At 42.1% G+C, this 15,793-nt stretch overlaps 1 protein-coding gene across 10 annotated transcripts in view; it reads right to left on the reverse strand.

Annotated features, from left to right (window-relative positions):
• LOC134539288 (ras-specific guanine nucleotide-releasing factor RalGPS2-like) overlaps nucleotides 1-15,793 on the reverse strand; it is a 59,020-nt gene that overhangs the window by 27,896 nt on the left and 15,331 nt on the right. For all 10 annotated transcript variants that reach the window (XM_063381231.1, XM_063381217.1, XM_063381237.1 and 7 more), the window contains 2 exons: nucleotides 7,130-7,293; nucleotides 1,616-1,758 (listed from right to left, as the gene is read on the reverse strand). In XM_063381231.1, coding sequence (XP_063237301.1) covers nucleotides 1,616-1,758; nucleotides 7,130-7,293 — 307 coding nt within the window. The remainder of the gene's footprint in view (nucleotides 1-1,615; nucleotides 1,759-7,129; nucleotides 7,294-15,793) is intronic.

A 15,793-nucleotide genomic window follows, 5' to 3' on the forward strand; every position in this document is an offset into this window, starting at 1 on the left:
TGAGCCTATTCAAGCACTAATTTTGAAATGCAGAATATTAAAAAATTATTCACATTTGTTGTAACATAGATTGCAATGGATTTCACTGTATTTTGCTGTTCATGAAAATTTTCCGGATCAATATGTAGAGAAGTAGGTTGTGGAAAATAAGAACAGGTCTGGTCGGGTCTGGTCGGGTCGGGTCGGGTCTGGTCTGGTCTGGTCTGGTCTGGTCTGGTCGGGTCTGGTCGTATCAGGACGGGTCGGGACGGGTCTGGTCGGGTCGGGTCTGGTCTGGTCGGGTCTGGTCTGGTCGGGTCTGGTCTGGTCTGGTCGGGTCTGGTCTGGTCTGGTCGGGTCTGGTCGGGTCTGGTCGTATCAGGACGGGTCGGGACGGGTCTGGTCGGGTCGGGTCGGGTCGGGTCGGGTCGGGTCGGGTCGGGTCTGGTCTGGTCTGGTCTGGTCGGGTCTGGTCTGGTCGGGTCGGGTCGGGTCGTATCGGGACGGGTCGGGTCGGGTCGTATCGGGATGGGTCGGGTCGGGTCTGGTCTGGGCGGGTCGAGTCGGGTCGGGTTAGGCTAGGTTAGGTTAGGGTAGGTTAGGGTAGTTTAGGGTAGGTTAGGTTATAGCTGCATAGTTTTAAAATAATTATTTCATTACTTAAATATTTTTACAAACATTTTCCATAAGTTGTTTCCAGTAAGTTGTTACATTATTGAAGAAAAAATTTTGTGGGATTCTAATTCTCATTGTTACTATTTAAATTCAATATTCGTATTCGCGAATGATTTGATATTCATATTTGTATTTGATTCGAACTAAAAAACTGATATTCGCACAGGCCTACTTAAAAGCTTATTTCCCTGCTCAGTTGTGACGTAAGTCTAAGAGGCACAAGCTGGCAACGCAGATGCTTAAAGGTCATTAACAAGGAACGCTTCGCTGCATTCCTTAACACTTAGCCAGGTTGGCTGTGTCTCGTTCTCAGCACTCCACTAGTACAGCATTTTTAAAAACGTCTGCACAAGTTTACAAGGTAAAAGGTAAATCCATTAAAAATTGCTTAAGATGTTCCTGCATACTACTTTTTCCCCCTATTACATTCACAACTATGTGCAATTAGCGTCAAGAAATGTAGTTGAAAACACAATTTGTGTATGCATTATTTTTAAGTATTCTACGTTAAAGATTGTGTCCCAGTTTCATATTATAAGAGTGTATTTGCAACACAGAAAATATGAAGTTTGAAGTTGCTTGTTATCAAGATTAGATGTTACACATCTCTGGCGAGTACTATAAGACTCGCACACTTTTTTTTATTATTATTCTATGAAGAAAACTTATGGGAAGAGATACATATGGAGAAAAGGTTGGGGAAAAAAAAAGAGGGAACAAAAAACAATACTAAGTGGTGGGGATCGGTGCAACACAAATTGGCAAGCTATAGAAAAGGCCCTCTAGCCCCTGATAATGTATGAGAGCAAGCACCGCTCCTTAAATGTGCACTCACCAAAATTAAGAATGTACTCAACAGCATCAAAGCATGGCACACTCTTATCCAATCAGGAGGGTTTGAATCAAGCCAGGCTATGGTACAAACTAACCAAGGGGAACAATATGCAGAACAGACCCTCACCCAGGTATGGAATGCAGGGCAGGCGCAGGCTGTCCATATGTTCACGCAGCTTGCTCCGGTTGTCTGCGTCCGAGAACAGCTCTGCGAGCTTATCGAAGGTCTGCTTCTCCTTGCGAGGCAGGCTTCCCCACGTCTTGCTGAGCCTGGCACACACACATGCATGCTTCTCTTTACCTCTGCAGTGTTGCACGACTTTCACCATATAAACTAATAGTTGATGCCTCATCTGGCAGAGGAAACTGCTGTACAATTTCGTTAGTTTTGTTACGTGTAGTGAGTGTGATGCAAACAATCATGTAAACAACATTTTTTAAGTTGTTCTTTTGTTATTTTATTGGTGTAGTTTGATTATTTTACTATGTTTATATGTAAATATTTTTTACATACTTCTTTAGTAGCTACTATAATTTTATTGGAGAGTATTTGAAATGTCCTTCTGGCTGCAAGAATGACTGGCACTCTCATGTGTATGTTTCTCGGGACGGTTGCGGCGGAGCATCGTTGGCAGTGTGCAGTGGCGGATCCAGGATTTTGGTTTGGGAGGGGCTTGACCCAGCTGAGGCTAGGCTTTATCAAGGCAAACACTAAAACAATAGTGGACCCAGATGCTTTTGGAGGGGGCTTGAGCCCCTTAGCCCCACTTCTGGATCCGCTACTGGCGGTGTGACATAATTGGGACAGCTGATGACCCAGCGCACTGCGGTGATACAGAGGAGTGGGGACTGTTTTTGTGTTGGAGCTGTAAACTTTGCACCACGGCGGCTCAGACAAGCTAGAGTTTCGTGTTTTCCTCCTGCCATTATACTACTGCTTCCCTCAATGTTATTTACAAAAAATATTTGTTCAGTATTCAGATGAACAGAGAAAATAGAAATTGTGCATTAGAGGGAAAACAGCATGACCCATTAAATTTAAAGAAAGTATGCTGAATCCCTTTTCGCATCTTGTTTCTTTTTTGATTGGGAGCTGACATAGTGATGACAGGAAGTAAAAACTAAAATAGGATAAAAAGTCTGGTTTTTGGCTCCTATTTACTAACTCATGGAGTACTGGGTTGAGTTAAAAAAATAACAGGTTAATTTCTCTAAGGAAAAAAAATGTCAATAGTAAAAAAAAACTGGCCTGTGAACATTATTTATTTAACTAGGCATTTAAACAATTTCATTGATCAACCTCATTCATTTGAGCATTATGTTAGTTTTATTTTAACATTTTATAATTTCATAAAGTTTATTTTACATTGGTTGTATACTTTTAGTAGATGAGTCTCTTTGAACTATTTGGGTTTATAATCAAATGTCCTAGTTGAAAAAAGAATAGGTTTAAACCACAACAGTTGGTTCCCATGCTGCTGGACTTAGCTGAGTTGTACACGCGATGATGGTGGGGGTCGGCCCAGGAGACTGGATGCTAACCAGTGAAATTCACTGACTGGCTTCACCAGCAAGTAGTCACGCATGTGTCGAAAAATTGGCAAAGAGTGCCAACAGTCGTCAGGATAGGTAGCAAATGTAGGAACTGGAAGTTTGAAGGCCGAGTAGTCCCAAACAGGTAAACCCACTGCACTCATAAAAAAAGGCAGATATACATAATTATGACTAAAAGAGGAAAGAAAAATGAATGAAAAAGGACTTTACGAAATAAAATCTCCATCAATAGATGAAGTTGTTGTTGGTTCCACTTACCGCATGGCATGAGGGTATTAAGAAACTAGTACATAGTCTCCAAAACAAAACCCAAAATTTGGAGAAGATGGCAGGCGTAAAACCAGAAACTTACAAAAAATTACATAACTACTGAAATGAAGGCTGGTGAGGGACTAAATCCCCAAACTATCTGAATTACATGCCAGTTAAATTTCCACAGCTGCATTTCCGTCCCAAATCCGTAGATGTAGACCAGACTGATTGCACTAGGGTGACGTACCAGACACACTGCCATGGGGGGCTGGAGACACACCCACGGAGGAGCTTAAGTAAAAAGGAGGGGGGAAGAGACAAAGTAGGGGAAGATGGGGTCAGGGTCTGCACAGTGGTGTCACGTAGCGCCCTGTGGCCAAAACCAAAACTACAAGACATCCAAGTACAGCATAGGGTGCTAGCCGGAAGGAGGGGGATATTGGGAAGTGCTGGCACCGTGCGAAGCAGTGTTTGCGCAGGCCAAATACGCTGTGCCGTGCGTGCCTGTAAGGGCAGGACACCTGAGCCGCATGCGTGATAGCACGGAAGGGAGCAGGCACTGAAACAGCACAGAGAGAGTGAGGGGGCGTACATTATCGGGCCGCGCTGCTTGAGCAAGTACCTGGCCAGGAAGTCCTACCGAATCCTGAAGGAAGGCAGCCAGGCATCCATGCCAGGAAAGAAAACTATCAGTTCATAGACATGAAATTAAAATGAAATAGCCCCATAAAAAATATAGAAATGCCCCAAAGACAATAAGGTGAAGATAAGTTAAAAGGGCCCCATAAAATAAAAAAAAATTAAAAATCTAAAATGTGAGTCCCTATAATACTCGTCTAAAGCCTGAAAAATATAAAGGTACAACTGTGCCAAGAGAAGAAATAATTTGTAGCACACGATGGGGAATTTGTGGACTTTACTCATTGCTTTGGCCTAAACTACTCAGCTACTAGAACTTCTATGAAAATCCTGCAAGCAAGCCACAGCGAACCAGCGATGTAACCCATAAGGCTCCGCTGGCAAAGACGTCACAGTCAATTTTTGTAATTATTAAAGAGCTGCAGTTACGACCAGTATGCCATTATACTATGAGCTTATATTGCCACATTCTTAGGCAAAGGAAGTAACAGTTTTAGAGATACTTTTAACTGGTGTCACGAGTTGTGCAATTGGTTTGTAGAGCGAAAGTCCTTTTTATCACAACTTTGTCAAAACTGTGAAATACACAAATTTTAGAATGAATGTGGTTGCAATTTAATTTATAATTTTTGGTGCAAATATTACACAACCAAAGATATTTTAGAGTGCAAGAAACTAAGAACCAATTAACATTTTAATGGTTGTTCACGCATGGAATCTTTTCTCCTGTGTGCCACGTTGTTCGCAATATGTATTCAGCTTTAAAAATATTTTTGAAACTGATAAAGGTGGAGATTTAATTTTAATTAATAAAGCTACTAAAAAAACAGTTTAAAAGTAAGATATTCCAGTAAATTATGCTCTTAATGTAATTGAAGCAATTTACAGTAAAACCTTTTCGTTGCGACCCCATTCATTGCAACCACCTCTCTATTACAACCCGATTTCGTGGAACCGTGAAAAAATTGCCGAAAATCCGAAGAAAATCGGACAGAAAATAAGTTTCTTGCGGTGAGTAGCTTGTTACTGCGTTTCTCTTGCCGAGTGCTGTACTGTCGTAGGCAGCCCATATCTAAAAATAGATACCACTTCCTGTCGACCGCTGTCAGCGCTTAACAACCCCCATTCCACGTCCCTTTGCCGGCAGGGTGCAGATAAAGGTTTTTGTGGCAATGTGTTTATGTTTAGCTTTCTGCGAGTGTCTAGTGTGGTACGCAGTTAAGGCAAAGCTACCTGCTGGATTTCTCTTGATTTTGATTACTATCGGTTGACAATACACAGCGACCGACTGGATGCACACCCGCCTCGACATGTTTTAACTGCCGCAGTGATGTTTATTTTGACCGCTCAAGCAATTATCTTTTCCCGTGGGTTGATAGAAAAAGGTCGCTTCACCCAGCATAAATATAAAAGGCTACGCCACTTATTCCCCACGCAGGAAACACACTGGCTGCCGTCTGTCTCCCTCGCATTTATCTTTCTTCTAACATTCCACGTCTCGCCTCTCGCGCGAGCAATAACGAAGCGACCACGCATTGGGCCGTTTTATGCTTTGTTTGGTGACAGCAGCTTGATTTTATTCGGTATATTTATTTTCATAGGACCCTTGCTATTAAAATACATTTATATTTAAGTTTGAAAGCTTGTAAATGCCTTTCCAGAGATGACTGAACTCTAACTTGGTGTGAAAAGTGACATATTTTGACCCCTCCCTCACCGCTTTAGTACCCCATTCATAATAGCCCAATTTTACGGGAGAAGGGAGGGTGAAATGAGCATTTTCTCACTGAAGGTTTTTCAAAGGGGAGCGAAGTTGGGGTGTTATAAGGGAGGACACTAGATGGTTTGTGTGTGTGGGAGGGATGAGCTAGCCTTGAAGAATGTTACCGTGGGGAGGGAGGGGTGAGCTTATGCATCATGAAGCCGCTGCCGCCAGCCAGTCAGGCGAGCTTAGTGTGCGCCCACTCGCGTTGCAGAACCTACCGCTGCCATATTTTTAAAGGAAATGTCCAATTATTTTTTTGTTATTCTTACATGAACATTATTGGAAATATTAAAGCCGACACAAAAATACGCTGTGTGTTAAAATTAACAGATTTTAATGATCTTTCATTTTGTTTTTCCGATTTTCACATTTTGGTCAAAATTTCCGATTTTTAACGGTTCCCGAGAATGTATTCGTAAAATCACTGCTTCGTTAAACCCGGGGTTCGTGACATCGGGGTTCTAGTGTATTTAACTACGGAAAGCAGAAAACATATATGTAAACTAACATATATTTTCTTTAGAGGTGGCCTGTAGGGTGACGGACTTGTCATGAAGGTTGAAGTGGGTTTAAAGCAAAGCCGTCTAGCATTGTGAGTGACAGCATTCTGCCAATTTTACGGCTGGTTTCTTAGCGAGTAGCGGTTTGGGGGGGGGGGGGGGGGGGGTGAAATGAACTGAAAATTTCGGAAAACATCTATTTATTACGACCCTATTCCTGGGAACCGTGAAGGGTCGTTTCAGAGAGGTTTGACTGTATATTATTAATATCAGCTGTATAGTCGTACTGGTAGTATTGTGGTTTTCAGTACCATAGAAACTTTTTCTTATATGATACGAAACTACAAAATAATTATTTGTGAGGCATTTGATGTATTTCAAATTTTTCTGATTGTATTTATTTTTAGGCTTTTATTAGGTACTTAGCGGTGCAATGCAAACATTCCAAGGTCGCTAAATTTAAGTAATTTTCTTAAAGGCATTTGCATATTTTAAGGAAGATATCTCCTGATAAAAATTTTTAATATTTCTTGCTCTAGCCCAGTTAACATTGTTTGCTTTTGTTTGGATTTGGTTATTAATATGTTGTTCTTAACATCGGGTCTTCGGGAATTTTACGATATTTTTACGACTATTTTGTTTGAATTTATGGAAACTCCCAGAACATGTTTTAAGCTTGTAGTTTCTCGCCCACCAGTCAGGGAGAGCCCACAAGGTGGAAACTATAGTGCAAGGTCGTTAATTATACCCTAAGAACACAAGAGCTGTTTCAGGACTCCTCGACGCACTTTTGTCAGCTGCCCCTTTAGTGCAGAGTTGCAGGAAAACTAAAAAATAATACAGAACTGCCCTATGCTAGTCGTGCAGCTGCCAATGTCAAAGGAAGGCGGCACCTGCAAGCACGTGCGATAAGACGCCCGGCAAGCTTCACCTGTACACGGAGGCAGACTGCAGTGCCGACACAACGGCGAACAAAGAGTGCAGGTTGTTGAGGTCGTACAGTTTCTTGGCGACGCGCACAAAGTGTGCCAGGATCTCTGCGCGCTGCTTCAGAGACGCACCTTTCAGCACCTCCTGCACGACCCAGAAGCTCACCTGAAAGTACACGGTGCCGTACACACCGTAAGCCTTATACGGTACCTTCCTGGCCATCCATGCAGCCACATGTCTACATACATCCAGGGGCGTAGCCAGGGGGGGGGGGGGGGTTTAGGGGTTCAACCCCCCCCCCCCCCTTAGCAACAAATCTTTAATTAATTTCTTATTCATCACTCAAACAAATTTCATATTAAAATTAATAAAAAATTTACTATTACAATATTTAAATTTAAGTACCGAAAACTGCTAAAATAGCACTATTTTACACCTTAAAATCCAAATTTTCCCGGCCCCGCTTTAATACGGGGGAGGCCATGCTTCTTAACGCCCCTCATACACAAATCCTGGCTACGCCACTGCATACATCGTCAACATTTAAAACATGTGGAACATCTAAAAACTATATTACACAATACTACCTCTCTCACTAAGCTCAGCCTCCCTCTTATAGCCCTTCACGTATTATTTTTGTTTAGAAATTCCTATGATCTGTAGTTCTTCTGTAAGAGGTATGCCACGAGATTAAATAGTGGAAAAAATAAATAAAGGCTTTATTCTTTAAACATTTGCTACAAAATATCTAAGTACCAGGATGATCCAGTCTTTGGATTTCTAAAGCCTTAATCAATACATCCCTTTCAACCCTAAAATATCAGAAATCTCAAGGTTTATTCTTTTTATATAGGTATTCTAATGTACTGTACTTATATAAAATGTAGTACATTCGGATTACCAACATACGACTAATAGGAATAGCTACCTTTTGGTTGGTTTTTGTTTTTATCAATAAAAGCTAACTCTATGTTTAATAGTCAGTTATTTTTGTTTTGCCTCATTAAAAGGTCAACAGATGGCAGATGGGCAAACAATACTATCAACAGGCAAAAAGCAGAAAGAATGCAGACAGGGCTTCAAACCAGAGTCCTCGTGAGCACTTGGCCAACACTTCACAGCTCCATGTACTTCCAAGGAACAGTGAGTATTTGCATTCCCCAAGACCACCAGTCATGCTCTGTCCTGGCAGCACGGCCTGTAGATGTGTTAGCTCCAAAAATAATTGATTAATTGATAAGGTTATTGCTATTAAAGTTATTCAATTTATTTTAACAATATTATATATTTGTTATTGCATGCATGCCAGCAGCTCACCAATTCAAAATATGTGTATTCACATTTGCTACAGGAATATTAAAAAAAAAAAATATATTTCAAATGTAGCCCCAAAACCATGTGGTAGCTCCTATTGTATATACCGTATTTACTCGTGTATAGCGCGCCCTCGTGTATAGCGCGCACCACGATTTTTGCAACAAATTCCAAAGAAAAAAAAAATTTGAAATTTTTTTTCTCATAAATAAATTTTACTAACATTTTGTGGTACCTGATTATTTAAATTGATGTGTGGTGATGCGTCAGGAAAATACTTAAACTCTGCTGTGTAGACGGAAGATAATGAAGCGCTGTATCGTCACAACTGGTACGTGGGCGGGAGGAAGGGAGGCAGGCAGGAATGTGACACGGAGTCGATGACTCACCGGTAGCAGCTGCGAAGAAGCGAAGGAAGTGGTAGGGGGGGACTGGTGTCAACATTTTCTCTCTCTCTCTCTCTCTTTTATTTTACTAGCTGTAGAGGGGGAGGTCTAAAAATAAACAAGAGACCTGCGAGCTTGCGCGCGCACGTGTGTGTGTGTGTGTGTGTGTGTGTGTGTGTGAGAGAGAGAGACCAGGTTGTGTGCGTGCGTGTGTGTGTGTGAAAGAGAGGCCTTGTTGCTTGTGCGTATGTGTGGGGGCTGGCCAGAAACGTCACCCGTCACCCGGCAGTTAACGACTTCCACTCCTCCCCGCCTCCCCCCCCCCCCAAATTTTTTTTTTTCCGTGTATAGCGCGCATCCTTATTTTTTTTCCTTTACTTGAGGGGAAAAAAGGGCGCGCTATACACGAGTATATACGGTATCTATGAAACATACGTAATCATTTAACAGAATGAACCAGAATTATGTCATCCAAACTTGGATGTTGCAAGCTATCTGATATTGTATCACGCCAAAAAGCTTTCAGCCGAAAATAAAATACAATTATCCCTCTAAATGGGAGCACATGTATACGGACTATCTGGGCTAAGTTACCGGTACACAATTCGAGTACAACAGCATAATATTTACACCAAGTACTAAATAGTTTATAAAATTCATGTGCAAGATAAGTAAATAGGATGTGTTTGGACTTGTAAATATTGTGTGTAATTTAGTGTATAGTGCTTGGAAACATTTGAATTTTGAACTTCCCGCGCTGCTTCCTAGCAGCGCCAAGTTTTTCAAGTTGGCTGCCTGCCAAGGTGGGTAGCCCTGCAGCTTCCGGCAACGAAGCAACAGCAGTTGTTGAACCATCATGGCGGTAAGTTGTGCTATAGTGCACGCTTGCTGCCAATCGAGTTGTTCGCGAGTGAATCATTATTAATTGTTTCGTTTTATATGGATTTTACAGTCTCGTACGTCTCTAGACAAAACATTTGGTCCTCCGGGCCAGATAGTTCCGGTTTTTTCTGGTGTTTTAAACGTGATACGTGTGCACGTGGTAAACAATCACACTTCGTTCATGTTATTTCATGCGCTATACTTTCGTTATTTAGAGTATTTTCATGGTAAATATCTCTTCGGCAACGTGTTTTAGAAGAAATCCGCAGAGATTTAGCGATCTAAGAAACTGTTATATTTTCTTTGTTTTCGTGGAATATATTTCGTGTTGGGGTTATGTTGTATTATTTATGGGCGTCTGCTCATGTTTTTCGTTGCGTTAGGTGTTTTTGCTGGATATAAATTTTGATTTGTTGTGTCTAACCTTGGTTATTTTGGTCTTCGTTGTGTTTATTTCGTTGTGTCTTTTTGGTTATTTCGTCCTTTGCTTATGTGTGTGACCATGGCAGATAAAGGCTCGGCACTCGTGCGTATCCGCCTAGCAGAGGCTCGGCCTAAACATGCCGTCGACCTGTCTCAAAGTGTTGTTGATGATGTTTCTTAGCAAAGATTGTTTCGGGCCACAGTTCGTGATCTACCCCAAGATTCGTGATAAGTTTGAGGCGGATTTTGTGGTTCTTGGGGCAACACAAAATTCTGACATCGATCTCTCAGAACTGACGGCATGTATGGACGATTTAGAAGAGAAATATTATGAAGTCATGGCGACGGTAAGTGCCCTGGAGGGGTGTTCGATGGAGAGCTCAACATCGTCAAGGCCCAAGGTGAGCAATTCTAGGGTGGCTTTACCAAAAATTACGCTTCCAAGTTTTGAGGGTAGCATTAAACATTGGCCTAACTTCTCCAACCTATTTTGCACTCTCGATGTTAACAATAGTGACCTTTCATCTGTTGAGAAACTGGCTTATCTGAAGACTGCTCTCAGTGGTGAACCCCTCAGCATGATTCAGGCCTTGCCCATGTCTGAAGTAAACTTTGATGTGGCTTGGAAACTACTTGTTGGTAGGTACGAGAACAAGAGGCTTATTGTGTCTGTTCATGTGGAGGCTTTACTTCAAGCACCCTCTGCATCAGCTGACTCTCCCAAGGCATTGCGCCAACTGTTGAACACTGTTACAGAGAATGTGTCTGCTCTTAAGGCCTTGTCTGTCCCTGTAGACCAGTGGGATCTGATGCTGCTGCCCATTCTATGCAAACGGTTGGATTCTGCCTTACAAACACAACAGGAAATGACATTAACAGACGAGTTTCCCACTCTTAGTAGTTTCACTTCGTTTCTTGAAAAACATTGTCGTGCTCATGAGGCTGTGATAGCTTCCCGTTCTAGGAGTTCAGGAAATCAGGTTCCCAAACAGACTGTTCAAGGGTACCAAAACAGCTGGAGGCAGTCTCGAGGTCAGTCTGTACACACACTAGGAAGTTCTCCACAGTCACAAAGTTGTCTCTTGTGTAGTGACATTCATGTGGTTAGGTCATGCCCTATCTTCTCGCAGGGTAGCCTCAAGTAACGATATGCAATAGTAAAGGAGCATAAGTTGTGTCTGAATTGTCTTTCCCCATCACATCGATCAAATTGGTGTCCATCTAAGTCGTCATGTCACCATTGTAAGGCACGTCACCATTCCATGCTACATTTTGGGGGTTAGCGATCAGATGAAGACTCCATCCCATCCAACTCAGACAAGGAACCACCATCATCTGACTCTAATCCTGCCACTGTTGCAGTAACTGCTGCTAAACCTACCTCAACAACAACAATATTGTTGTCAACTGCTAAAGTACAGATTTTTGATCGTTCTGGTGTGCCTTGTGTTGTACGTGCTTTGCTAGACACTGCCAGTCAAGCCAGCTTTATCACCGAACAGTGCCTACAAAAGCTCCGGCTGGTTCGCAGACAGGCCCATCTTCCGATACATGGTTTGTCCAGTACACCTGTGAATGTGGCTAAATCCTCCACATCAGTTGTCATCTCCCCAGTGGGCAATCCAGATAATCAGTTTGCCTTGGATATATTTGTGTTACCACGCATTACCAATAACTTGCCGAGTGCCAAACTTTCATCGGATGTGCGTCGATCAGTGGCTCATCTGAAGCTTGCTGACCCTTCTTTCGACACCCCTGGTCCTGTTGAGCTGCTTATTGGTGCTGACCTATTTCCTCTTCTCTTAACTGGAGGCAAGATTGAACGGTCTCCAGTGGCTCTCGACTCTGTTTTGGGATGGATTCTCATGGGAAAGGTGGACGCCAAACTTCCACCATCCCGCCTGGAATTGCATTGTGTCACATTGTTTACTTCTTACCCTCCATTAGATGATGTTGTACGAAAGTTCTGGGAAATTGAAGAATTCCCACGTGTAGAACACAAGTCTCCTGAGGATGTTTGTTGTGAAACCATGTTTGCAGAAACTCATGTCCGAAATGAAGAAGGCCGATATAGTGTGTCCCTGCCATTTCGCCACTCGAGACCTGAGTTGGGCACCTCTAGACCCCAAGCTATAAATAGGTTGATGCACCTAGAGAGACGCTTCAAAGGTGACTCAAAGCTCAAACTGATGTACTCAGAGTTCATGGAAGACTATCTTGCCAAGGGCCACAAGGAAAAGGTTCCGGATGATCAGATTAATGTGACTCCAGCATATTATATCCCCCACCATTGTGTCGTGAAGCCAGAAAGCTCAACCACAAAGCTGCGGGTAGTGTTTGATGCGTCTGCTAAGAGCTCATCTGGTGTCTCATTGAATGACACTGCTAACCGGCCCCAAGCTGCAAAAAGACATTTTTGACCTACTGTTGAACTTTTGGCTACATCCCTTTGTGTTTACAGCAGATGTTAAACAAATGTACCGTCAAATATCTGTTCTGCCCCAGCACCAGGACTACCAACGCATTGTTTGGCGCTTCTGTGATTCGGAACCTGTGCAGGATTATAGATTGAAGACGGTGACTTATGGCGTCTGCTCAGCTCCGTTATTGGCCCTTCGAACTCTTCAACAACTGGCGGTCGATGAGAAAGACCACTTTCCAGCTGCCTCAAGAGTTTTGCAATCTGATGTGTATGTCGATGATGTGGTTACCGGTTCTCACTCTCTTGAATCTGCTCTGGCCATTCAAAAGGACCTTCAAGCTCTTCTTGCCAAAGGGGGCTTCAAGTTGAGGAAGTTCATGAGCAAACTTCAGCGCTCGTAGACTGGCTTCCCCCTGAAGATGTTGATATGCCCCAATCATTTGATCTGGATCCTGACAGTCAAGTTGTGGTCAAGGTCTTAGGACTTCAATGGAACCCAGTCTCGGACACCTTCTTCTATGTAATCCGAGGCCACTCGAGTCTTGTTACGAAGAGGAGCATCCTTGCCAACGTAGCCAGAATATTTGATCCTCTAGGATAGCTTACTCCACTGTTAATGTTTGCAAAGCATCTATTGCAACTGTTGTGGGTGCGGTCCATTGACTGGGATGATCACCTCCCCCCTGATCTTGTTTCTCAGTGGGATCATTTTAGCCGGGAGCTCCCTCGGTTGTCCTCCATTGCTGTTGCTCGGTTCATTAAGGGCCCAGAAGGCTCTACCTATCAACTGCATGGTTTCTGCGATAGTTCTGAGATTGGTTACGCGGCCGTGGTGTACCTGCGCATAGTGTGCCCGGATGATCGAACCATCATTCGTCTGCTGATAAGTAAATCCAAGGTTGCACCAGTCAAAAGCCAAACCTACCTCGTCTGGAGCTTTGTGGAGCATTACTGTTGGCTCGTGTGCTCAACCATATGATTGAGACTTACCAAGAAGTTTTGCCTGTATCTTCAATCACAGCCTGGACAGACTCACAAGTGGTTTTAGCATGGATTAACTCATCTCATCAGTTGAAGACTTTTGTAGCTAACCGGGTAAGCAAACTCCAAGAGCTTACCCGTCCCATTTGGTGGAAACACGTACCGTCCGAGTTCAATCCTGCTGACTGTGCCTCTCGTGGTCTCTTACCTCTTCAGCTATTGGATCATCACTTGTGGTGGACTGGTCCACCGTGGTTAATAGAGTCACCTGGACAGTGGCCTTCCCAGTCACCAGATGCAGTGGAAGTGGATCCCACTGTGATGGAGAAGAAGACTGTCACTTTGACCACTGTAACGTCCTCTGATGATCTTGGCCAGTTGGCAGTGCGATTCAGTCGACTAACCAGGCTTCTGAGTGTCACGTGCTGTTTATTGCGCTTTTCCCACAATTGTCGCGTGTCAATGAAAGAGCGCAAGACTAACAATATGTCTCCTGATGAGCTGAATAAGGCTTTACATTTTTAGCTTTTCTGGGTACAAACAAATCATTTCAAAGAGGATATAAGTGCTCTGAAGAAGGGACAGTGCATTTCCCCTCAGATTCGCAAACTAGTGCCCTTTCTTGATGACAGTGGCCTGAGAAGGGTAGGTGGTCGTTTAGCTCACTCCAGTGTTCCTTTTGAGCAGAAGCACCCGGTGCTGCTTCCAAAATCTCACCCTTTGACTGATCTCATTATTAACCACTATCATGAAAAGAATCATCATCTTGGAGTTTAAACTCTTATAGGAATTCTTAGAGAACAAGTCTGGATTCTTGCAGATAAGGTTTTTCAACAAGATCTGTTCCCCTAAAAACGGAAAAAATACGTAAATATGATTAATTTATTAACTTCACGAAGTTAATCCACACAACAATGATCAGCTTTAATTAAGTTTTGTAAAAGGCAAAAGCATAAACAGTAAACAGTACTTCGATACTGACAGAATGTTACGATTCAGTGATTCGATTCCTTTGTGTCGGCACGCGCGATCTATGATAAATGGTGGCTTGTCACGGTAGCCTACAACTCACGTAGTTTCGGTTCCCTACCACATTCGTGCAACTTCGGATTTCTCTCAAAAATTGAAATTAAAAAAAAATCGAAGGGTTAGGTTAGGTTAGTCACAACATGATTGTTTTCATTGGAAACTTCTGATTTAGCGGCTGAAGTGGCGTTAATACCAAAACGCAAAACTTCGGAAATCTTCGGAAATTCTTGCAGGGAACCGAAACTACGTGAGTTGTAGGCTTCCCGGCATGTCAACTGGTCTACACGTCCGGCACCGCTAAAATATTTTTATGTCGTGAATGTTTTAATGTTGGTTATTCTGTTAACAGAAGACTGTCACAGAATGGCGATCTTTGTAAATGTATGATTGAACAAGGAACTATTTTAACTGTTAACAGAAAATTGTGCGTTGATGGTTGTAAAATTCATTTTTAATATGTGTTATTTATTTTTCAAAACAAATAAACCAACAATATTTTTTTCCCGTGCAACGTGAGAAATGGTCATGAGTAATATGCCATAAGTAGGCAGAAATAAAAATGTTTGAGCAGATTGTTAAACTATTTCATAAACAAGCAGTTAGTGTTTCTGAACGTGTAAATTATATCTTACACAATCTTTGAAAAAAATTTAATGTTCGGCCTAACCTAAATTTCATAACGTTATGAAATTTGCTTGAGTGAAAGTGCGCCGCAATTTTACGAGTTACATTAATGATAATTGACGAATAAATTTATTTCTAGCAATCAGTTAAACGGTAACCACCAATTTCTTTCTTAGATTTTTTTACTTTTGAAAAATTTGGCAGAATTTTTTGATTCCAAATTTTAGTTTCGGTTCCGGGTTCAAATAGTTGAGGAATCGAATCGAAGTTTAAATTATTGAGTACCCGCACATCCCTACAAATAATATTTGGTTTTCAAGTTTGAAATGACAAATATGCCGTTATTTTAATAGTCCATGCGATTTTTCTATTGTTTAGCAAGACAGTAGCGAAAAAAAAACTTTTAATACATGTTGCATGTTTAAATTGTCATTTATTGTTCATGTTTTAGATAATGAAGGGCCCATTAAAACATCACATTAAAAAGGTATTTATATTGCCGAAATGACTTAACTTTGTAACAGTGAACATTGGTATAAGACATACTCTCGAGGTATGCTATATCTAATATTCAATATTTCGAAGTGTTAGTATTCAAGGTCAA

This window comes from Bacillus rossius, chromosome 1 (genome assembly GCF_032445375.1).
Source record: "Bacillus rossius redtenbacheri isolate Brsri chromosome 1, Brsri_v3, whole genome shotgun sequence".
In the NCBI taxonomy this organism is placed as follows: Eukaryota; Metazoa; Arthropoda; class Insecta; order Phasmatodea; family Bacillidae; genus Bacillus; species Bacillus rossius.